This window comes from Acartia tonsa, chromosome 11 (assembly GCF_053477335.1).
Source record: "Acartia tonsa isolate MP-2025a chromosome 11, ASM5347733v1, whole genome shotgun sequence".
NCBI lineage: Eukaryota > Metazoa > Arthropoda > Copepoda > Calanoida > Acartiidae > Acartia > Acartia tonsa.
In genome coordinates, this window is record NC_137270.1 from 36006736 (window position 1) to 36032909 (window position 26174).

General features: G+C 31.0%; 1 protein-coding gene across 1 annotated transcript in view; it reads right to left on the reverse strand.

Moving 5' to 3' along the window:
- Positions 1–2801: 2801 nt before the first annotated feature.
- Daao1 (D-amino acid oxidase 1) overlaps positions 2802–26174 on the reverse strand; it is a 30465-nt gene continuing 7092 nt past the window's right edge. Inside the window, exons 7-16 of the mRNA XM_080175980.1 lie at positions 13684–13762; positions 13269–13337; positions 12902–12969; positions 12256–12298; positions 11478–11544; positions 10798–10847; positions 8277–8361; positions 7206–7252; positions 4311–4397; positions 2802–2980 (exon numbers count right to left, since the gene is read on the reverse strand). Coding sequence (XP_080032106.1) covers positions 2930–2980; positions 4311–4397; positions 7206–7252; positions 8277–8361; positions 10798–10847; positions 11478–11544; positions 12256–12298; positions 12902–12969; positions 13269–13337; positions 13684–13762 — 646 coding nt within the window. The 3' untranslated portion in view covers positions 2802–2929. The remainder of the gene's footprint in view (positions 2981–4310; positions 4398–7205; positions 7253–8276; positions 8362–10797; positions 10848–11477; positions 11545–12255; positions 12299–12901; positions 12970–13268; positions 13338–13683; positions 13763–26174) is intronic.

Here is a 26174-nt window from a genome sequence, read left to right on the forward strand (position 1 = left end):
AGAGACGTTAAAAAATTTTACATACCGATGCTATGTAAAAATAATAGTAAAGTGGGAATGCAATTGGCTTTAAACAGGCTTAACTAATTAATAGTTTTATCCGCGAAGTTGGCTAGAGTAAGGGGAATGCTTTGGCATATAAAAAGGCGCAACTCATTATCATGCCCGGTTGGAAATTCTCATGCAAAGGTTGTGCAATCAAAGGGTTGGTTGTCTGTGGGATGTTAACCTAACACCCAATGAGGTAACAATTTACAGTTTTGTCTGTCTGTAATAATTACCAATGATTCAAGACTCAAATTCAGCCGTTTCAAGGATCTTCAGGAACAAAAATATTTTATGTTTTATGAAATTATTTTGATCTCTTTTATTGTATCCTTTGAAATTCTGATTAAATAGAGATTCAATTGGTAATTATTTATATTCTAACTTAATATAATGTGCTCGCTTGAATAGGATCCAAACAAAGCTATAAGGATATTGATAGTCTGTTTGTAATTAATATATTTATTTATTACCATGTTTCTACAAGGATAAAAATAGTAAATACCTTTAAAAGGACAGTACACACCTTTTAATTGAGGCAATTAAAGAATTCTAATTGCTTCGTCCTTAGGCTCTTGGGGAGGTCGGAAGAGTTCAATAAAATGGCATTTATAATTAATTTATAATGGTTGCATGAAATGTACAAACAATCGAATATTTAGCTTCAGACAGAAAAACCTTACTACTTTATACGATAGACTAGCAGCTACGCTCCTAGAAGCCTCTAGGGGCACTCAACGCTTGACCTCATCTTATTTTAAATTTGGGTTTCATAAGAGTAAAAAAAAAATATTTTTCTTTGGGGGGGGGGGGGGGGTCGAGGAGGGGGAGAAGACATTCTCCCCAAAAATAGTTTAAAACCTTCCCAGGACCTGTAAGAAGCTTCATTGTAAAGGAGAACAATATCGGTTCAGCGGTTAGCGAGATCCTTCGGGACAGACAAAAAACGCTTACTACTTTATATAATAGGATAGAATAAATGAAATAAAAAGTGAAAATTAAAAAAGGTGGGAATTTAGGACAATATCTTTTCTCAATAAAAACTGCGTCGGCCTAAACCTGCAGGGTTACCTATTACTCTATATAACCTAACCTAACCGCGCGTAAAGTTTTAAGGAAAGAAACGAAAAACTACACCCTCTCCCACCCCTTTTATTTCCAATTTACTTTTGAAAATAAGGGTAGGGGTTCATTACTCGACAAGGCACTTTAAGTGAAATTGCTAGATCATCATTTAAAAAATCATAAGAAAAGAGTATACGTACCTAGCAAACATAATGGTAAAAATAACAATTTATCTAATACCTTTTTACAGCTGTATTATTATTTCTTCGTGTATGTTTTGCTAATTATTATTCTTTTATAGCACATCTACTCTACAATAAGGTGCGGTAACTAATAAACTCTTTAAGCTTTAGTAAATTCAAAATAGCTAGTTAGATTTTCATTATTTTTAATCTTTCTTGAAGGTTACTAAATAACCTCTTATAAGCTATTACTAAGTATTATAAAATTTGAGTTTTTTTAACGTTATAATCAACATAATTGACCAATACAAGTTTTTTACGCTTAGAGATTTCTAACCCCTATTGCGGTGCCTATCTAGGACTTTGCATAATTTGACCTAAAATAAGCTAATTATTAAAATAAATTTCTCGAAAATACCAAATGGACTAATCCTATAGTATACCTATAATATAATTTTTTTGTCTCAAGTTTGAGATCTCAAAAATTACTTGTAAGCTTAATAAATAATTTGGGGTGGTTTTCAGCTATTTTCCGTGCCTCCCCCACCCTTCCTAGAGGCTAATTATTAAGCAACTAATAAATTAATAGTAATATAAAAATACTGATATGGTAGGAGGGGGGGGGGGGGGGGGGTTAAGCGATCTACTAGAGATATGGGATATTTTGTCCTTATTCCTCTTTATGAACACATTAAAATGTCATAAAACATCGAAACTTTCAAATTTGCACCAAGGTCTTCAAATTTTAAGTCTTTTTTGCATTACAACAAACTTTTGTCTTTAGCGTAAGGTGTAATACACCCTTTGAACTTCAAGTTTCAAATGGACAGTGCCATGCCAAAGACGTTCATTTTGATATTGATACTGTTTCAGGTATGTAAAATCAAGAGAATAATAAAATGGATCTATTGGCTCCTAAAAGGGTATTCGTGGGAGCTTTGAAATAATCAAATTCAATAATTTATATTGTACCAGTAATGATGGATATAGTGGAAACAATCCAACTACATTATTGATTACAAGCCTTAAATAGCTCCCTTAAAAGGAATAATTCTTGCTTTCGTTTTTCTATGTTACACAATTTTATCAACTGTTTTGTGATATAAGTTTTGGTATGCTATAGTTTATAATTTGTTGAACATTTCCTGCAATTAAAATAGCATTTAGGTTGTAACATAGAGCAATAATAAAGAGTAGAACAGATATAATTGGTAAAAAAATAAGGTCTTTGAGAATCTTCCATAAAATAGAAAATTCATTGAGTTTAGTGGTCTTAACATACAAATAAAAAACCTTACTACTTTAAAAGTTTACTAGCGGATTCTTCTCTAGTATCTAGAGGCTCTATATTCTAGAAAAAAAATCCTAAGGCTTAAATCTAAAAACTGAATAGCTTAAAACCACTACATGATCGATGTGAAGCTTACATTATAGAAAGAACCCAATTGGTTCATAGTTATTGAGATCTTAAGCTTCAGACAAAAACCCTTACTACTTTTTAAATTGTAATTAAAATAATAAAATTTATTCATGTGTTTATTATATATTCTAATGCAAAACATTAGAAAATAGGTTTATACAAATATTCTAAGCATTTATTTCATATATATTACAGCTTTTAAATCTTCAAAAAACTGTTAAAGTTTTGCCTTTCTTGATTCAAAGTGCTCAGACACCATTTCTACAATCTAAAATACATATTTGATAAAAAACAAGGATAACAACATCATAAAAGCAAGCACTGAAACGGTAGGACAAAAGGACATTAACATTTGTATAGTGTCAGAACTTAACAATCAGAATATAAATGAATAAGAGTCAAAGTAAAATTGTAAGTACATTTGATGAAAAACTGCTTGATACAGATAATGTTTATGGACATACTTACATTTTTAGGACTTGATTATAGAGTTGCTTCGTTTATAACATTAGTCCAAGGAAGCAAAATACCAAATTTCAGATCAATCGGATGATTAGATCACATAAAAATGTGTTGTTAAAAAGTAAAAAATCAACAAGTTTAAAATGGAAGTACGGACATTCTGGTAATGATTATAGAGTTTCTACTCTTTCAAAATCGTACCCAAATACTAAAGGAATCACCATGCAAAGTTTAAAATCGATAGGACAATTCTAACATTTAACTAATCTAATTAACTAAAAAAGCTATCTGTTACGGACGAACGAACAGATCGACCCTAATTATAGAAAAGCTTCGCTTTTAATAAGCTATATATCAGTCAAAACTTAATCACTTCTCAATCAATCAACATTAAATCTATCTATACAAGCTTCTAATCTATTTGTCGATCCCTAATCAATTTACTAATTCATCTAGAAATCAATCAATAGGTCTATATGACAACTCATCAATAAATCCATTTTTCACTTTTTCGATAATGAAATAACCAATAGATTAACAAATTATTCTTTAAATAAACCAATCTATAAATCAATCAATCTACCTATCTATCCATTAATCCATTAAATAATCAAGCCTTTGTTAAATCTATCAATCAATTATTCAATAAATCAATTCAATAATCAATCCATCGAATAATCTTTTAATTAATTATTCAATCAATCTATTAATCAATCTATCAAACAATCTATCAATTAATCTATTAATCAATCTATCCATCAATCTATCCATTAATTAATCCATATATCAATCCATCAACCAATCCATCAAACAATCCATCAATCAATCCTTCAATCAATCCATCAATCAATTCATCAATCAATCCATCAATTAATCCATCAATCAATCCATTAATCAATCCATCAATCAATCCATCAATCAATCCATCAATCAATCAATCCATCAATCAATCCATCAATCAATCCATCAATCAATCAATCCATCAATCAATCCATCAATCAATCTATCAATCAATCCATCAATTAATCCATCAATCAATCCATCAATTAATATATCAATCAATCCATCAATCAATCCATCAATTAACAATCCATCAATCAATCAATTAATAGCTTTGTTCTTGATATTAAAGATACCTCTAATGAAGTGGCAGGAGATGACATGATTCCCCAAGAGCAGTGTCCATAGTTATGAAATATTAACTTATCTTTACATTCCTCCATCTGAAATAATGTAAATTTTGTATCCAGTATGGCTTCGAAATCGATTAATATCCTGTGGATAAGAACCGGTTCTGAGCCACAATGAATAATCATGTATTATATCGTATTATACCCAGTTTTATTTCAGCATAAAAATAGACAATCATAATATTAACATCAGTTTTGTTAGCCCGTGTTTTCGGCATCTCATGGCTAACAACACTCCTTTTAATCTTGTAATTAAACATTTTTATATTAGCGGAAACCTGTTTATATGATGAAATAGATAACTATTCAAGGTGTTTAAATTCTGTCATTAAACGATTAAGTAAGTTCTAAGTTATTAATACTACTGTTGTTGGTCCTATTTTATACAGTATAGTAATGTTTATTGTCTGTAGCTTAAGATTTCGATAACTACTGAAGCGATTAACCACTTTAATTAGTTTCAAACAAGTCGCGGAGATTAAAGTCTATGGATGATTTTATGCAATTTTCTGCTTATCCTCCATCTTTGAATACGTTATATGATAGGGGTTAATTGTTGTTAAAGATAAAATGGGCTTAAATAAATATCTTTTATGCTTTAAATTTTAATTTAACACAGAACAAAAAATTTAGATTTTCAAATACAAATTTATCGAAGCTTTTTAAAAAACACAAATAGTTTCCAATTTTAACAATAAAAAAGTACACAAAGTTTTTCTCCAAACAAAATGTTTGCGAAAAAAAAGTTTTTAGCATTCGTGGCTAGTTTGCACTTTTGGGCAAGTTAGGCCTTTTCTGAAAATACGGGGATAGGACATTAGAAAATAATTTGATCTCACCCTCCACCCCATTCTTGACTGTTGTATAATATTTTGCCTTTAATAGCTTGAAATCTTTGTAGGTATTGAAACTTTATATCCATGTCGCATCCTTGCTTTCTTTCTTCAATTATTTTTAGTAGCGAAGACAGTCAGTCCGTAACGCTAGGGGGAATCGTGGTTTTTCGGCTCCTACTCAAGATAGACAGCTAAAATTTTTAGTGAATATTCTCATGACATATTCCCGTCTAATCTCTTCATTGTTTTGTCCATCTGTCTGTTATTTGTTGTGCTAGATCGATGCCTAGATTTTCAAGTTTCCGTGATTGTCTCTACTCCTTTTCAAAGGATTAAATTTTCAGGGAATAATTAATTTTATATTTTACATATTTTCTCCAAGTTTTATTAGAATTTTTTTTTATTAATTAGAGATCTAGATCGATTCCTAGATTTTTAGGTTTTCATGGTTTTCTCGATCTCTATTCAGGATTGACAGCTAAAATTATCAGGGATTGAATATGCTCATGATCTACATAATTTCATCAAGTTTCATTAAGATCTGTCAATTAATTGCGGTGCTAGAACGATTCCTAAACGATTTTAAAGTTTTCATGATTGTAAGGTTGCGTGATTTTAAAGGTTTCCCTATTTTTCCAAGATTAATGTTTATTGTATGACACTGCTTTATTGTATTTTTTTCCCGATATCCATTCATAATTATTGAGCTTCAATACTTATGGATGTTGTCATCCTTGTTTGTTTGTGGACCTTTCAATATAATTTTCAGAGTATCTTTATTACAAAGACTCTGTTTTCTAGGCTAACAAAAGAAAACTTGTAGGAGAATAGTTTTTCTGGACGGAGATCTTCTACCCTTTAGGAAAATAGTTGAAAACCATGGTATCATAGGAAGAGATAATTCCTAAAAAAGCAGATACTAATCAGTCTAGTGATTAGCATAAATTTCAGCTTCATCCGTGCGGTTGACATCTTAACAGTTTGTATTATAGATTGGTTATTATCCTTGATTTTTTTGCTTTCTTGCAAAATATTTACAACTGCCTTTACTTTTGTAAATATTATAAAAATCATTTAACACTTTTTAGAATGTATAGTCCTTTCTATGTAAAGAATTTCAAAGTCATATCAAAAAGCAAAATAAAAGAAAAAATGTTTGATCACAACAAATGTCAACAAGTAAACATTTTTGCATAGAGAGCTGTGCTATGCAATTGCATTCTTAACCAGGAATGTAAAGGATATGGCATGGCCGATAAATTTATATACCTCCTCAATGATGATACACAAAATTACTCCTTCTGTAGATTACAATTAGTGGTTGAAACGTTTGCAACCAACCATTTAAAATTTTTTTCAAGTACCCAATGTTTTATTAGGCCAACGAATAAGAATCATTATGTTAAAATTTTGGGGACTAGTGTAATAAACAGCCCAATTTCCCCCCCCCCCCTGTTTTTTTAGGTAGATACTTGGATAGGTAGGGTTATACCAAGGTAAAGATAGGAATATTTAAATAAGGTAAAATTTTCTTGTGTATAAGAAAAGATATCCACAAATAGATTATATAAGTTTTTACCATTGCATTGTCAAGCTTTTTCATGTGATCTGCAAAACTACAAAGGTTGCCTTTGTAGATTAATTAGTGTAAAGAGGATTCAGTGCTTTGCCTCACCCACCCCTCCCTCCCTTTGAAATATATTTGCAAGGGTGCAAGGTATTTTTTAATAAGCCTAGCCCTAGGAGGGCCTTAACCCTGCGGGGACTACCTGCGGTACCCTAACCCTGCAGGATTGCCTAGTCCCTAATATATCCTAAAATAACCTGACCTAAAGTAATAAACAAATCAAGTCTCATTAATGGTGAATTGAATTTGCCATTTAAACGCCATTTCCACCTTCCTCCCTTCAAGAGAGAAAGGACAATGGAAGATAAAATAATCCTCTTCCTAAAAAAGAAATGTTTTCCAATCTTTGATTGTTCTATCCCTGTTAGTGAAAGTTACCTCGACTCTTGGATATTTTCTATGCGGTCTCAACCCAACTTTTACATCTAAAAAGAAAACAAGGATGACTTTACTTTTAAGTAGTAATGTAGATTATTATCAGAATGATACCAATATTTGTGTAAATATTGGACAATGGTTTTCATCTGTTTTTAATATAACAAAATTAACTATCCCCCAAAAATGGCCCCCTAAAATATCATCCTAAATTATCAAAACAAAAAATTTAAAAAAAGCATTAAATAGCAAAACAAGCTAACAAACACTACTAAAGAAAATCTTGTAATATTTATAAAGTTATTGAAGGTAAAACATGGAGGAAAAAGAAGTCTAAGCTCTTTGTTTTGTCTATCAAATTATTTTAGCCAATTTTAAAACTAAATTTACTTTGCACGTAAGTTTGTGATTTATACTTATTGTTAGCAGTGTTTCTTTGTTGGTACGTTAATGACGCCATTTATTCTTATTCTTTTTTCATAACTTTTGTCTGGAAGTCCTAACTGTTGTATTGAGGAAATGCTTAGGCAGGCATTCCCCCTACTATAACTATTACTTAACACTATAAATTTAACATAGAAGCAATAGGTACTTTTTACGTCTTTAATAATGACTCGAACCAGTGATCTTAAGGCATAAGACAATGAATGACGATTAATTGACGATAAACAGAAGTATGAAGATCATTAAAGTCTCTCAACATATTATGACGTCAACGTTAGAATAGCCAATTAGAGGCCATTATACACTGTAATTGACCAATGGTAAAATTTATGCTGGCCTCTCATTGGTTATTTTATTGTATGACGTCATAATCTGTTTAGGGACTTTAATCATCTTCCAGAAGTATTCTTCTGTACATTAAAAGTATTGGTTGAAAAGATTAAACACTACTAGTTTTGAACCAACCATTCAAAATTCAACAAAAGTTCCCAAAGTTTTTTATCCAACGAATAAGATAACGCAATTATAACACTGTGGATGCCATTGTAATTTACATTCTAATGTCGTCTTCCTCCCCGATTCGAACCCATGCCCTCCCAGTCTTATATTGGCAAGATTATAAAAATATACCTAATATTTGAGCTCCAGCAATGCAAGGGAAAGTCTGTACAGCTCTGTCCCAGATCCTGCTGGTATCATGAGGCTCCTCATTCAGCTAGAGATAGATAGATGAATAGATAGATAGATAGATAGATAGCTCTAGTAATGCAAGGGAAGGTCTGAACAGCTCTGTCCCAGATCCTGCTGGTATCATGAGGCTCCTCACTCAGATATAGATAGATAGACAGATAGATAGATTAAAGGGACGACGAAAAAATACATAGATAGATATCATTAAGAGTGACTGACTGATGGACGGACGGACATACAGACACGTTAATTATAGAGTTGCTGCGGTATCAAAAAGAACATTTTGAAATTTTATGCTATTTTTTCTTTCTCTATTGTAAACCCACACTAAAGCTGCAAGACTTGTTCTTACAATGGACAAAAAAAAAACTTTGTTCAATCTTTTAAAAGACTTTATAGCTCTCCTTGGAATTTCTTGTATTACACATATAGAAAAAGTTTTGTTCCACGCAAATAGTTAGGGTAATGAGTGACATATTGATAAAAGAGAATGGGAAAACGTATTTGTCATGAAACACTATGACTAACTATGACTAAAAGGTTTAAGTTTGTGACAATCAGTGGCGTTCACAGTGACCTACCAAGGTGTGTGAAACCACTAGGGAGTGAAGAGTTAAAAGTAGACTTTCCCAATTTTAAGCGGGACGTTAACACCCCAATATCGCAGGCCACTGGAGTCAATGATTTATGACAAAAAAAAATAAGTTTATAAGCACTGCTCAATTTAAAAATTTTGAGCAGAAAACCTGTAAAAATCTATAAAAATAATCTTCAAAAAAAACTTTGAAAGTCCTCACTATGGTGTACATTGTATAATTGTTGAATTTGTATTGAATTTGATTGTGCATGAAACCATTATGTGAACATTCAATTTCAAAACTTTCAACATCGCCATTCATTTCTGCTCAGTTTTACAAATATTTATTTTTCCTAGACAAGGATGACTTTAATATTTTAGATTTAAAGTATGGGGAGTGTAAGTGGGTAAAGAATACGCCCCCCCCCCCCTTTTTATTGAAACTCTAGTATTAGTTTAATTTTTTTGTCAAAACCCCTTAAAAATTTCTTTATTCCCACAAAATATACCTTCCTTTTTCCCCAATTAATTTCAAATCTAAAGAAAAGATAAGTTTTTAATGACTTAGTATTGTATTATAATTTAGGGACACCTAGCGTGTGTAATTTTACTTACATTCCAATTTCCATATTGTCTTGTAACTCCAACAGTAACATAGTTTTGTATTTTTACATTAGGGACACCTAGCGTGTATAATTTTACTTTCATTCCATTCTCCATATGTCTTGTAACTCCAACATTTACATTTTTTAATTTTTACACTAGAGACACCTAGCGTACAAATTTTTACTTACAATCCAACCTCCATAAAGTCTTATAAATCAATAAGTAACATAGTTTTGTATTTTTACATGAAAGACACCTAGCATATAAATTGTTACTTACATTTCAATCTCCATATTGTCTTGTAACTCCAAAAGTAATATAGTATTATATTTTTACAGTAAAGACACTTAGTGTATAAAATTTTACTTACATTCTAATCTCCATATGTCTTGTACCTCCAATATTAACATTGTTTTTTTATTTTTACATTAGAGACACCTAGCATATAAATTGTTACTTACATTCTGATCTCTATATTGTCTTCTACCTCCAATATTTACATTGATTTTTATTTTTACATTAGAGACACCTAGCGTGTATAATCTTACTTACATTTCAATCTCTATATTGTCTTGTAACTCCATCAGTAACATAGTTTATATTTTTACATTAGAGACACCTAGCGTGTATAATTTTACTTACATTTCAATCTCCTGTTGTATTGTAACTCCATCAGTAACATAGTTTTGTATTTTTACATTAGAGACACCTAGCGTGTATAATTTTACTTTCATTCCAATCTCCATATTGTCTTGTACCTCCAAATTACCATAGTTTTGTATTTTTACATTAGAGACACCTAGCGAATTAAATTTTACTTACATTCCAATCTCTATATTATCTTGTAACTCCAAATTAACATATTTTTGGTATTTTTACACTAGAGACACCTAGCTTATATATTTTTACTTACATTCCAATCTCCATATTGTCTTGTAACTATAACAGTAACATAGTTTTGTATTTTTACATTAAGAACACATAGCCTATAAAATTTTACTTACATTCCAATCTCCATATGTCTTCTACCTCCAACATTTACATTGTTTTGTATTTTTACATTAGAGACACTTAGCATATATAATTTTACTTACATTCCAATCTCCATATTGTCTTGTTACTCCAATACTTACACTGTTTTGTATTTTTACATTAGAGACACTAAGTGTATAAAATTTTACCTACATTCCAATCTCCATATGTCTTGTACCTCCAATATTTACATTGTTTTTTTTTATTTTTACATTAGAGACACCTAGCGTATATAATTTTACTTACATTCCAATCTCCATATTGTCTTGTACCTCCAACAGTAACATAATTTTGACCTGAAAAACAATATTTTTCAAGTAATTCATGTTATTTCATATTCAACTTTATATACATACTAGCGGCTACGCCCCTAGAAGCCTCTAGGGGCACTTAAGGTAGGGGGGAAAAGTGGAATCCATCCCATTTTAAGTTTGAGTTTCAAAAGAGTAAAAAAATATTTTTTTTGGGGGGGGAGGATGTGAAGACACCCTCTATAAAAACAGTTTAAAACCTTCCCAGGACTTATAAAATGCTTCACTGTAAAGGAGAACAGTATCGATTCAGCGGTTAGCGAGATCCTTCGGGACAGACAAAAAACGCTTACTACTTTATATAATAGGATATATATGAATTTATGAATATCCTCCTATATAAAGTAGAAATTATTTTTAATGCTTTAATGGAAGCTTCCTAGGAGTTTTTAAATTTTAGGATTGTGATATTTTTAGGCATAATAAATTAAGATTTTCATATTGGGATGGTTTGATTAAAGAATATTGTTCTGCCCATCCCTACCTCTTCGATTGCAGTGCCCCTACATGCTAAGGACGCAGCTGCTTGTACATGTATAAAATGAACGAGGGACCTAAAAACAGACAGATAAAATTATTTATAGAATAGCTTCGCTCCTCATCATAGATTCTTACCAGGAATAATATAAACATCATCAGCATAGAGACAGCTTTTTATCCAAGGAGCCTTTACTTGTAGTACCTAAATTTAATTTCACGTGAAAATGTATTTTTTCGTGGACAATGGTTTGCAATAGTTAAAATTGGGAAGCTCTTTATTGGTTTAATTCTGTCAGCAATTTTTCATGATAGGATAGTATATTTCTTTCCACAATATTGCCTTGGAAAAAAATCCTGGACATCACCTCCAAAATATTTTTTCTCTATCTAAAAAAATTTAAAATAATTAAAGTGAGTTTGTGGGTATACATCCTCTACCACATCTCCTTTCTCGACCCATCCCTCAAAAGCTAGGTAAGTAGCTTTAAACAGAAATTAGAAAAGTGTAAGTTTTTAATGTACTATCCATTGCACTCCTAGCATCCAGAGGCTCTCTACTTAACGGAGTGGATAAGCCTAGAAAAATAGACTAAAACAATAGCAAGAATTTAATCTAAAAATAAAATAGCCTAAATCCTACCCAGCATCTATGTGAAGTTTGGAAAAAAATAAGTTCAGCAGTTATCAATATCTTAAGCTACTTTTATATTAGTTATTTATCGCATCGTATTATAAACAGCTTTCAGCGGATATAAAAATGAACAACTATAAGAAAACCCCCAGTTTGTTTAGCCCGGAGAAGCCAAGGGATACAAATTGATGCTATACATAATTTTCAGTATGGCTGAGAACCGGTTCTAATCCACCGGATAATAATCGGTTTGGATTCGAAGAGATACTGGAAAATAATTACCTGTCCCCTGATTGGAGTAAGCTCTCTGTCACCAGCTAATTCCCTACAAGAATTAGTTTGAATTTAGCATTGTTAATTATACCCAGGAATCTAAAGGGATAAGACAATGGCCGATAAATTGATGTATATATGAGGATACAAAGTTTTCCCTTTTGTAGATTATGATTAGGGATTGAAATGTTTGGACATCAAACTTAATAAAACAACCAATCAAAATTCAATACAAGTCTCCAATTTTTTAAGCCAACTAATAAGAAAACTTTATTATAAAACTTTGGGGACTGAATTATTCCAGCTATCTGTCTGATCAGCCAGCTGAACAAACCTTAAGAACGGCGACTAAACAGACAACACGTATTTGATTTTTAAGTCTTTCCAAGATGAACCTCTGCCTTTCTGACAAGGTATGTGACAAGCAAATTAAGGGTCCGATTTTGTACAGTTTTTACTTTGTACACATAAACTTTTATCATTTTGATCAAATATTTTAAAGAATGTAAATATATTTACTTAAATATACAAAAAAAGAGATTTTAAAACAAATGCTAATTCACATTTTAGAGGTTATTTGAATTTGTACTATTTAAACCTGCGTACATTCTCGGACTACTTAGTATCTGTCATCGCTATGAAATTAAAAACGTACCTTGCTCCAAGTCCTGTACAGTTGATCACTATCTTACTACGAATTTCATCAAAGCTTGACAACTTTGCCTAAATAAATGTGCAATAATAAAATAGTAGGAAGGGAGGGGACATTTGGATGTTTATCATACTAGTCCCCAAAGTTTTGTAATAGCGTTTCTTATTCGTTTGCTTTAAAAGTTTGGGGACTTTTATTAATTTTTGATTTGTTGATTCATGGAATTAAGTGTCTAACTGTTTCAACAACTAATTGAAATCTACGGAAAGGATAATTTTGTGTATCATAATTGGGGATTTACATCAATTTATCTGCCATTGTCTTCATAGGAATCGCCATCTTATCATTTATGTAATTATCCAATAATTACCTCCAAAATAGTTCCTCCTTTCTCCAAAAACTTTGCAGTCAAAAATTTGATGTAGGTTTCTGTATCAATCTTTAACAAATGGTATATTTATCGCATCGTATATTATAGACAGCTTTCCGCGAAAAATAAAATTAGATTATAATCCACTTTATTAGGGCCGAGGCTAATGAAACTGGTATTAATTTTGTGATTTTTATTTTGAAATTCGTGGAAAATTGTCTTTAAAACGATGCTTTACAAGATTTTTCAGTTTAAGTGAATAAAAAACAGTAATTTTTACTATACAAACAAAATATGATATAAAAGAGAAATTACAAATTCACATGGTCATATAACATAAGACAAGCAACCTAACAGACTAATGGACTAACTAGTAAAAGTAGTGGCGTTGCTACTAAAGATGAAATAATGTAACCTGCAACGTATGTAGATAAACCCCATACTTAAACTTTCCATCCGGTTGGGCTAGATTTAGCTCCCGTGGGGTTAGCTTCCTAAACAATCAGCTCATAGATTTATTGTTAAAAATTAGTTGATAAAACAAGGATGACAACATCCATAAAAGCGAAGCACTGAAACGGTAGGACAAACGGACATTAACACTTGTATAATGTCAGAACTGAATGATCAGAATATAAATGTATAAGAGTCGAAGCAAAATTGTAAGCAAATTTGTTGAAAAACTGATTGATACAAGATAATGTTTATGGACATACCTACATTTTTAGGACTTGATTATAGAGTTGCTTCGCTTATAACATTATACTTTGTTGTCTTAGGAATCAATATACCAAAAATCAGATCGATCAGATGATTAGATCACATAAATATTTGTTGTTAAAAAAAGTAAAAAAAATCTACATGTTTAAAATGGACGTACGGACATTCTGGTAATGTTTATAGAGTTGCTAAGCTTTCTAAATCGTACCTAACTACTAATGGAATCACCATGCAAAGTTTGAAATCGATAGGACAATTCTAACATGCCTAAATTAACGGAAAAAGCTATCCGTTACGAACGGACGGACCTATCCTAATTATAGAAAAGCTTCGCTTTTAATAAATATATTTATAGCTAGATAGAGTTAAAGACATATAAATAGCTTGATAATTAGTGGATTGAATACTTTATTTATGAAAAAATGAATATTGTGAGAGATTCTCAGATACTCTGATAAATGTTTCTCATAGCTGGTTAATATAGGATACTCCTCATCCCCCCTCCGTTATAACATTATCGCATCCCCTACCTAACCATGGAAGAACGTTTGACCAATATATGAGGACTAAGCTAGCAAACTAAATTGACGACATAAATTCACCTATCATAATATCCACGTATTCAAAACCATTGGTGAAAAGTATATATTTAATAAATGAAGGAATGTATGTATAATATATAGTCCAAAAAAAAATTAAAGCAATATTAAAAAAAAAAAGAAGAAAAAAACAGTTTTAATGGCTTATATGCAACGCTGGTTAGAAAGATATATTATTATTGATAATAGAAATAAGATTATTCAAAGACAATGATTTTATATTATTTGTACTTACAGCAACAGGAAACTATATTATAGAAAAGAAAACAAAAAACATTAGATTTATAAGGGCCTTTAGTTCATGTACATCCGAAAGTCAATCGCAAAAACACAGTTAGAAAGCAAAGTTTTTCAATAAATAGGGTCTTTCCGTCCGCCCATCCGGCCGTATCGGAGAGCATTTATCATTAATCTAGACATAATCTGTAGCTGTTAGATACAATGTAAAAAGAGTAGCATTTCTATGATCCTTTCTAGTATGTCCGTTTGTCCATATAAATAATACTATTAACTATGTATTTTGACATTTTTTATATGACAATCATCTGAATTTTGGAATATTGATTTCTGGGATGATTGGGCTATTCAAGTAATTTTAGGTAATATTTACACGAAATTTCAGCAGACTTTCGAAATTTCGATTTTTTAGATCTTGTTTTTATGATATTTGTCCTTATTCCATGTGCTAATATAATGATAATACAATGATTTATCATATACAGACTTGCAATAATAATTCAATTATGGAAATATACAGAGAGAGAGAGAGAGAGAGAGATGGAAATATACAGAGAGAGAGAGAGAGAGAGAGAGAGAGAGAGAGAGAGAGAGAGAGAGAGAGAGAGAGAGAGAGAGAGAGAGAGAGAGAGAGAGAGAGAGAGAGATAGTGAGATAGATAGAGAGAGAGAGAGAGAGAGAGAGAGAGATAGAGATAGAGAGAGAGAGAGAGAGAGAGAGAGAGAGAGAGAGAGAGAGAGAGAGAGAGAGAGAGAGAGAGAGAGAGAGAGAGAGATAGAGTGGACAATGAGTTGTTTATTACACTAGTCCCCAAAGTATTATAATAACGTTTTCTTATTCGTTTTCTCAACAACTTTGGGGACTTTTATTGGATTTTGATTGGTTGGTTTATTAAGTTAAGTATCCAAACGTTTCAACCACTAGTTATAATCTACAGAAAAGTCAATTTTTTGTTCTAACTTTAGATATATCGGCCATTGTCTTATCCCTTTAGCTCCCAGGACAATAACGTCTAATAAGCGCAGCAGTTGCAACATACAAAAAAAAAGAAATATTAAATTACAATTTCCCAATTGCACTCAAAGACAAAGTAAGCCAAGGACAAAGGAGTAAAATCTTATTTGTTGATAAAATATAAGAATAATATCAGAGAAATATTCACATACAATGAGAATCTTCTTTTAAAAGCTCTAATTATATTAAGGACGTACAAAGGTCATAAAGGTACATTAAGGGGGATATTTGACTTTAAATTATATTGGTACCCAAAGTTTTTAAATATATTTTCTCGTATTCATTTGAATCCGGTGGAAAATAACCGGTTCTCATCTATACGAAAAAAACTATGTCTAGCATCGTATTATATCCAGCTTTCTACGAATATAAAAATGTACAATCATAAGATATAAACCAGTTTTTTTAGCCGTGCCTTCGGCACCTCGGGGATAAAAAACTGGTTTTAATCTTCTAATTGTACATTCTGTATCCGCGGAAAGCTGTTTATAATACGATGAAATAAATAACTATTCTCGTATTCATTCAAATCCGGTGGTTAGGAACCGGTTCTCATCCATACGAAAAAAAACTATGTCTAACATCATATTATATCCAACTTTCTACGAATATAAAAATGTACAATCATAAGATTAAAACTAGTTTTTTTTAGCCGGTGCCTTCGGCACCTCGGGGCTAAAAAAACTGGTTAATCTTATGATTGTACATTTTTATATTCGATGTGAAAAATAACTATTATCAATCATTGGCTTTAAAACTTTAGGCACATTTACTAAATTTTGATTGTTTGATTTGAACTAGCAGTTTCAAATAATTTCCAGCCAGTAATTTTTTAATCTGTATAAGGGGTAATTTTGTCAATCAAAAGTAAAGAATTTAATCATTTATTCGTCTATTGTCTTATACCTTAATAAGATCATATCTATAATACAAAGTAGAATGATGTCTGTCCGTCCGTCTGTCTGTCCGTCCCTTTGGTAGTGCGAATGGGGCGTTTGTCCAAATTTATGATATGGAGACCGCTCTTCTATGAGTACTACTAAAAACCTATTTTTACTGCAATACACATAGACATTCTCATCGTCGGTTCGTCTATTTAGAATGCTTATCCCTCTATTCCCACAAGTATAATACGAATTTGGTTGAGCTGGTGGAAGCTCAACAAAAGACCCACGCGAAGTATTATATTGCTTTAATCTAAGAATAAATGGTTGGTTTTGATATTCGATCGGAATTATATAAGTATATTAAGTATTAAGGAAGGAAAATGTTTTTATAAAGTGTATTTATATTACAAGTGAATAAGTTAAGTATGAAAATATTTACAGGATAAGTGTTAAAATCATAAGTAGAGTAGGACAGAAAAGTGCCCTAAGTCCCAAGCAGTGTATTGTGCTAAGTGTTAGAATTCTAACATAAGGCCTAAGCTCAATTCATGCTAAGTACTAAGGGTCCTAAATTTAAACTACAATGCATGCCAAACATAAACATATGTCTTTAATAAACATATAATATTAACGAATCACATACAAATTACCATGAATAGGCTAGCGTTACCCATATATGGTGTTATATTGGTAAAGGTAGGCCTATGAATGCATAAAAGGATACAAATAATGCCTTGGGCCTAGCTAAAGTAATTGTGTCTCGTGCCTGAATGTTACTTGATAATTACAGAGGCACGTCAATCAAATATTTAGATTCTACTCCTATATAGTGTTAACTTTATATCAAACATAGATAGATAGTCTGGATGCGAAGCATTTCTGTAAAAGTCTTATATGTACGTTCAAAGAATTTGAAAATTGGGGATCGCATCTCCACCTTAAGATCTCGGTAACCACTGAACCGATTGGATTATACTCTTCAGGGAATATACCTACTGGTCCTGTGGTGGTTTTAGGCTATTTTCTTGGGGGGATGGGACACCCACAACAACCCCCCCCCCAAAAAAAACAAAAAAAAATCCCCCTCCATTTTTTTTTTTTTTGCTGAAGATTTCCTTGGTCCTTTATGAATTTCGCCCAAAAAAATTTTTATCACCTCTTGGGTCAATGCCCCTAGGGGCTAGGGACGAAGCCGCTAGTTAAGATCTATATAGTACAAAGTAGACAAATATTGTCCGACAGAAGCTTAAGATCTCAGTAACCACTGAACCGATTGGGCTCTACTCTCCTATAGGGTATATTCTAGAGAATATACCTACTGGTCCTGTGGTGGTTTTAAGCTATTTTCAATGGTGATAGAACTCCCCCACCCAAAAAAAAACAATATCTCCTATCTAAAAATTTCATGATTTTATAATTGGTAATTAAAACAAATGAGAGGATGGAGGGAACTATATTTCACACAGAAGTTATTTAAATCATTTCCCTACCTTTTCCCTTTAGTACAATGGACGGTCAAACGTACAAAGTAAGTTATGGTACATTTTCATTGGTAAGGGAAATATCACAAAAAATTAATAGAATACATTAGATGTAAGCATATTTTTTTCCCGAAACTTATAAATATCTTATCAAGCATATAGTAAAATATTATCATATTTATTATTTATAGATATAAATATACCCTTGCACATATAAAATAATATCTAATATATATATATTTTTTTCTAGAAAAAAGCCCCCTCCCAAAAAAGTTCTCATGGCTAACTTATTTGCGAAACGAAGTTAGTTTGAAAACATTTATTTGCGCTTTTATGTATAGTTTAAAAATTATTTTATAATATATCAATAAGTTGTTGTTAAACAAGCTAATTTTAACTGATTTTTACGTCGAATAAAAACAATATCATGTTGATTTAATAACGAAACACACACGCTTTTCCTCAACAGTTTAGCGGATTTAAAACCAACACGCAACAAGCGGCCAATGGATCCTATAAATAGACACATTTGCTGAATCAAAACTGGTTTTACCTAAATTGTATCTGTTCCTTCTTCGCGATTATAGAATTTCAAGATTTTAACAAAAAATGTGTGATGATTTGACTTTAAAATGGCCTTTGATGTAAAATATAGATGCCGTATATTACCCTTAACACATGAAAGCAGTAGTTGTTTAAAAACCTTTTTTTGTAGATTAATTATAACTTATGAAATTGTCGACGGGGGTACCTTCTGACTTTAATTAATGCTTGTTTTTCTTCAAATTACCTTGAAATTCTAAACTTAGAAAGTAAAAACAGTAAAAAAAATCAACATACTGGCACAATTGATTTACAACATATACTTTTTTTTAAATTAAAGCTTTTCTACAATTGAGGTCGGTTAGTCTGTCCGTCCGTCAGTAACAGTTAGCTTTTTAGGTGGAACAATTACCTTTTTCATTAACTTGGACATGTTAGAATTTTCCTATCGATTTCAAACTTTGCAAGGTTATTTCTGTACTAATTAGGTATGGTTTAGAAAGCGTATCAATTCTATAATCATTACCAGAATGTCCATACGCCCATTTTTAATATGTTGATTTTAACTTTTTTAACAACAAATTTTTATGTGTAAAAATTATCTAATTGATCTGATTTTTGGAATACTGATTCCTAGGACAACAAAGTTTAATGTTTAAAGCAAAGCATCTTTATAATCAAGTCCTAAAATGTAATTATGTCCTTAAACATTATCCTGTATTTAAACAGTTTTTTTAATTAAAAACAATTAAACAAATTTACTTACACATTTGTTCCGACTTTTATAACTTTATATTCTGATTATTCACTTCTTAAACTGCACAATGATAATGTCAGTTTGTCCTACGGTTTCATAGCTTTTATAGATGTTGTCATCCTTGTTTATATAGAAACAATTAGCATTGACACTCGAATTTTGTATGTAAAAAACACATGATAGTATTAAGTTATCAACCACATAAACAATAGATTGTTGAAGACATTGGGCCTTTAATTGATTATATCAAAGGACTGTTATTAATAAGTATACTTAGTCAAATTAGTTTACAACTTAATAGTTCATTATACATTAAATAACAAGGATGACAATTTCCATAAAAGTGAATCTATGAAAGGGTAGGACAAAAAAACATAACTGAATAAGCAAATATATATGTATAAGTCTAAAAAATGTAAGTAAATTTGTTGCAAAATATAAGATACTGTTTAAGGACATTCCTACATTTTTGATATGCTTTGTTTATAACATTCTACCTTTTTGTAGTAGGAATATAAAAATTGTTTCAAATCAACTTTTTGTAAATAGACAACGATTGTAGAATTGCAATGCTTTCTAAAACATACCTTACTACTACAGAAATAACCAACCATGCCAAGTATAAAATCAATAGGACAATTATAAAATGCCTAAATTAACGATAAGATCTATCCTTTATGTTTTCAATTGCTAAATAATCTCTAATACACAAGACAATAATTTGGTGATTAATTAAGATATACTAGCTCAATATAAGAAATAGCGATTGTGCCCCTGCATCTAGTTGGTCTGTTTTCTAAGGGGTAAGGCATAAAATCATTCAAAGACTTAAATCTAAAATTCAATAGCTTGAACCCATCCTTGGACCTATGTGAAGCTTTAATGAAGTGTAGAATTTAATCAGCTATCAAAATCTTAAGCTACAGACATATCAGTACATATCAGATGATTTTATAACATTTTTGCCAAATTTAATTCAATTTATATAAAATTTTAAAAGTTTAAAATTTAAGTATATTTTTTTAAATAAATGTTTTTAATGAAACCTTTTGCGTCATATATTAACTTACTTACTTTTTAAAAGCAAAGCTTTTCTATAATTATTAAATGCGAAGCTTTTCTAGATAGATAGTTTTTTTTCGTTAATTTAGGCATGTTAGAATTGTCCTATTGATTTCAAACTTTGCATGGTTATTCCTGTAGTAGTTTGGTACGATTTAGAAAGCGTAGCAACCCTATAATTATTACCAGAATGTCCGTACGTTCATTTAAAACATGTTGATAACTTAACAACTTTTTTAACAACAAATTTTTATGTGATCTAATTATCCGTTTGATCTGAATTTTGGTATATAGAGTCCTGGGACAACAAAGTACAATATTATAAGCTAAGCAACTCTATAATCAAGTCCTAAAAATGTAAGTATGCCCATAAACATTATCCTGTATCAAGTAGTTTTTTTAACAAATTTAATTACAATTTTGCTTCGACTCTTGTACTTTTATATTTTGATTATTGAGTTCTGACACTATACAAGTGTTAATGTCCGTTTGTCCTACCGTTTCATTGCTTCGCTTTTATGAATGTTGTCATCCTTGTTCATTATATCAATTATTTTATCCATATAAAATTAAAAATGGTTTAGAACAGAAATATTTTCTTTTGTGTAATAAACGGCAAAGTATCTAAACAATTAGAATTAATATATAAAAAGTACTTTTGATATGACTTTTTATATCACTAATAATACATAAAATAACCATTGTTATAAATCTTAAATATGCAGTGTTGAATTCAGTCATATCGTTAGTTTCAAAAACTAATTTACGGCTTCAAAATATTAAAATTGGTGCCAAATATTGCTAAATTCCCTCATTTTCATACTGGGGGTTAAACGTGTGAAAGAAAGGGGTTAAATAGGTATTTGATAAATATTGAAATAGCTATACATTTTCATACGGCCAGGATATCGTTGTAAATCACTAATTATCCCTTTCAAAAACTTAGCTAGACCGTTTGATTTTATTGGGCAATTTGAGTTTTTTAAAAAATAGTGGATTTCTCAAATAAAATAGCCTGTTCATATGATCACGGAACCTTCGCATATTTCTAGCAAAAGTTTTTTTTTGTTGGCTTTTGTCTGAAGCTTAACATTAATAAATACATAAATTTTTAAAAGCAAAAAAGAAAGATAAATATACGAATTAAACTATAAGAAGCTACCCTGTAAAGGTCAGCTAGATCAAAACAGACGCACACACGCACATTCAACATTTAAAATTTGTGCCGTGTTGTTATTTTTGTTTTTTTGGTCAGTAGCTTAAGATTAAGAAATATCTGAACTAGTATCCTATTAGTATAAGTATTATATAGGTTATTTTTTTCTAAATACTTACTCTTCTTATATTTATTTAAGTCTCGTTGTAAAAGATCCCTCCCCTAATATATGATATGATATGTCATCGGTCAACTTTTGCTAAAAGAGGTGGGGGGGGGGGGGGAGTATAGGTCAAGTGAAATTTAAATCCTAAAGGGTATTTATATTTCCATCCAAAGTTGCAAGTCAAATATGAATATGAAAGGGGGGGGGGTTAAAATGTATATTGTCCTTGTTCACGTGACTAAGTTGACCCTTTTATCAATATACCTTGTATATTGGGGAATATTAACAAGGATTAAAACATCCATAAAAACTAGTACTGAAACTTTATGACAAACGGATACAGGAAGCAAATGCCTACATTACCAGAAATGAAAAAAGCTATCCGCTTTCTTACGGATTGACCAGCCCTAATTATAAAAAAGCTATTGTTCTGTAAGATTAAAACGATTTCTGAAACTGTATAACAAACGGATAATAACACTTAAATAGTTTCAGAATAGTCGATGGAATCAAATGCCTAAATTACCAAAAAAGCTATCCGTTTGTTACGGACGGACAAACTGACCCTAATTATAGAAAATTATTGTTCTGTATGAAGATCTCATATTTCTCATGTGAGTTCAGTTAAGTTGACCCTTCCAGTTTCCCTTCCTTAATCAGGTGACATAAATTTTTCCTCCCCGCCCCCCCCCCCCCCCCAAAAAAAAAATATTGTACAGCGATTAAGCGAAGATGTTGGCCCAAAAGCTTTAGGTACTTATATTAAAGATTTATTATCGCAGGTATCTAAAGGGATAAGACAATAGCCGTTAAATTATTATACATCCATATTGATGGTAAACATAATTACCCCTTCTGTAGATTTCAATTAGGGTTGGAAACGTTTGAACACTTAAGATAATAATGATAAATTATTGAATTTTGATTAGTTAAGTCCTCAAAGTTGTTTGTAAATAGGAAATTTTCATCAATTCATCGTCCATTGTCTTATTCTTTAAGATTCCTTGTAAAAACGAAAATTTAGTTTAAAGTAAAAACAAGAAAAATTAATCCATAAATGGGATGCTATAAAATAAAATATTTACACTTTCACTCGAAGTACCTTGATGAGCACTGAAACCTTTAATTTTGGGTCAGGTTGTCAGGATAGGTTGTATAAGGAGAAGGGGGGTGGCATTTTACTTAAAACGTTTTTTATTTGAGGCATATCTTTGAGCAAATAAAATGAAGTTTTTTTAATAATTATTTTTAAAATATTTTTACTCTTACAATGGTACATTTTAAAATCCACGGAAAGCTGTTTAATGTTTATAATACGATACTATAAATAACTGTTTTAGTGTGGCTACGAATCTAAGTTTTCCCTCTTGATAGGTTATGAGTCATACTGAAAAAACATGTATTATATTGTAGAAAAACATTGATTGCGCGATAACTGTTTACAATATGCACAGCACAATTACAATTATAAAAATGGGACCCCTTTTTTTAGATTAAAATAATCGGTGGAAAAGTTTGGACACTGTCTTTTTGTAGACACATAATACCCAGGGATATAGGGATCATTGAGCAGTAAATTACATTTTTACCTAAGGAGGGAGAGTACACTGGACTGTATTTACACAGGTATCCAAAGCTTCATTACTATCCTTGCTCTATGGTTAGCTTAAAAACTTTGGGTACTTTTGTCTAATTTTGATTGGTTGGTTCTGAACAAGTATTGCCCAATCAATAATTTTAATCTACAACAGGGGTAATTTTATTTTCAGTATGGCTTTGAAATTAATATACGCGGGATTAATACCGGTTCAAAGCCATACTGGAAAAATGTTAGACAATTTTATATGAATATTAAAATGAAAATAAAAACATAATATCAATGCCAGATTTGTAAGCCCAGGACTTCAGCCCCTCAGGGTTAACAAAACTGTAATTAATCTTTTAATTTTTAAATTTACTATCCGCGGAATGCTGTCTATAATACGATGCAATAGATAACTATTATCATCATTGGGGATGTATTTCAATTAAAAATTAATTTTTTTTATCCCAATTAAAATTGGCGCTTTCACTCAGGGTACCTTGTTGAGCACTAAAACTCTGAAACCTTTAAAAAATTTAAAGAACAACTCTAACATGCCTAAATTAACGAAAAGGTATTGACAGACATACAGACATAAACAGATGGACAGTCACAGACCGACAAACTGACGGACAGACAGACGGACATATACATTAAAAAATATTTTGAGTGTTAATTTAAATATGCATTAAATTAAATTAAAATAGGCATGTCCGAATTTTTCTATCAATTTCAAAATTTGTATGGTGATTCTTGTGGTAGATAGGTAGACTTTAGAAATCATAAGAACTCTATGATTGTTACCTGAATGACCGTACGTCCATTTAAACAGCAAATTTTTGTGTTATATAATTATTTGATTGATCTGATTTTTGGAATACTGATTCCTAGGACAACAAAGTACAATTTTGTAAGCGTAGCATCTATAAAAATGTAAGTATGTCCTTAAACATTATTCTGTATTTAAGCAGTTTTTCAACAAATTTACTTAAAATTTTGTTTCAACTTTTAAACATTTATATTCTGATTAATTAGTTCTGACACTCTAAAAGTGTTAATGTTCATTCATCACACCTTTTCAGAGCTTAGCTTTTATGGATGTTGTCATCCTTGTTTACCTATTTTGACCCCACCCTTTTTATTTTTTTTATGAGCAAATCATTTTGTTATTCAAATTTACTTTTTTAAATTAGTCAATGGGTTAATGTTTGGCTTTATTTCTTAAAACGTTTTTATGATGCATTTGTTTGAGCAAACAAGGAGGGAAGTGCCATTGGACCGTAAATTACACTTGTACCCAAAGTTTTATAACCAGTTCAACTTGGTGAATTGGTATAGGGTAGGGCTTTACATTATATGATTCAATATTAATATTAATTTAGTTGGAACGCTGTTGATAATACGATGCAATAAATAACTATTCCATTATGGCATTGTATACTTTTAATTTCTGCTGGTTCTGAGCCATACTTAAAAATAATGTGTATTGTCGTTTTATAGACAACTTTCAAAAGATATTTAATTATAAAGTAAAACATTTTACTTGTTTTGATAGCCTAAGATTTCGGACCTTAAAGCCAACTATACTGGAATTAATCTCATAATAATTTTTTTATTTTAATATCCATAAAAAGTTGGTATTAACACGATATGTTTTATTTTAACTGGATTAAAAGGATCATTTAGATATATACCCAGGGAAGGAGGGGACATTTTATAAAAAAAACTTTGGATAATTTTAGAGATTTTGAATTTTTGGTTTCTAACTAGTTGTGCCCAAACTTCAATCAATTAAATTAAAAATTTAAATCCACAATAGGGGTAACTTTATTTATCACCATTATCTAATCCCTTAGTTGTGCCTGATTATGGGTAAAAACATTCCCCATACTCAAACTTTTTTTGTCGCGCCACTGACCTAACCCAACTTAACCTAGCTAATGTAACCTATCAAAATCTAATATAACAAGAATGACAATATTCATAAAAGCAAAGCACTAAAATGGTAGGACAAACGGACATTAACACTTGTATATGGTCAAAACTGGATAATCAGAAAATATATTTATAAATTTGTTGAAAAAATGCTTGATACAGGATAATGTTTATAGACATACTTACGTTTTTAGGACTTCATTATAGTTACTTCGCTTATTATATTGTACTTTATTTTACTATTGTCCCAGGAATCAATATACAAAAACCAAATCAATCGGATAATTAGATCACATAAAAATTTGTTGTTAAAAAAGTAAAAAAATCAACATGTTTAAAATGAACGTACGGACGTTCTGGTAATGATTACAGAGTTGCTGCGCTTTCTAAATCGTACCTAACTATTACAGGAATCCCCATCTAATATTTGAAATCGATAGGACAATTCTCACATGCCCCAATTAACAAAAAAGCTATCCATATGGGACCATACCCAAATTTAATTATCGCAGAAATCTAAAGGGATAAGACAATGGGAGATTGATTGATGTACATACTCAATGATGGTAAACAAAATTACCCCTTCTATAGATTACGATTAGGGGTGAACGTTTGGACACTATCCATGCAACGTAGAACGATGTCTGTTTGTTTGTAACGAAGGATCTCGCTAACCGCTGAACCGATCGGGTTCTCCTTAACAGGGTAGCTTCTCATAGTTCCCGGGAAGGTTTATAACTATTTTCTTGAGGGGTGGGACACCTAGG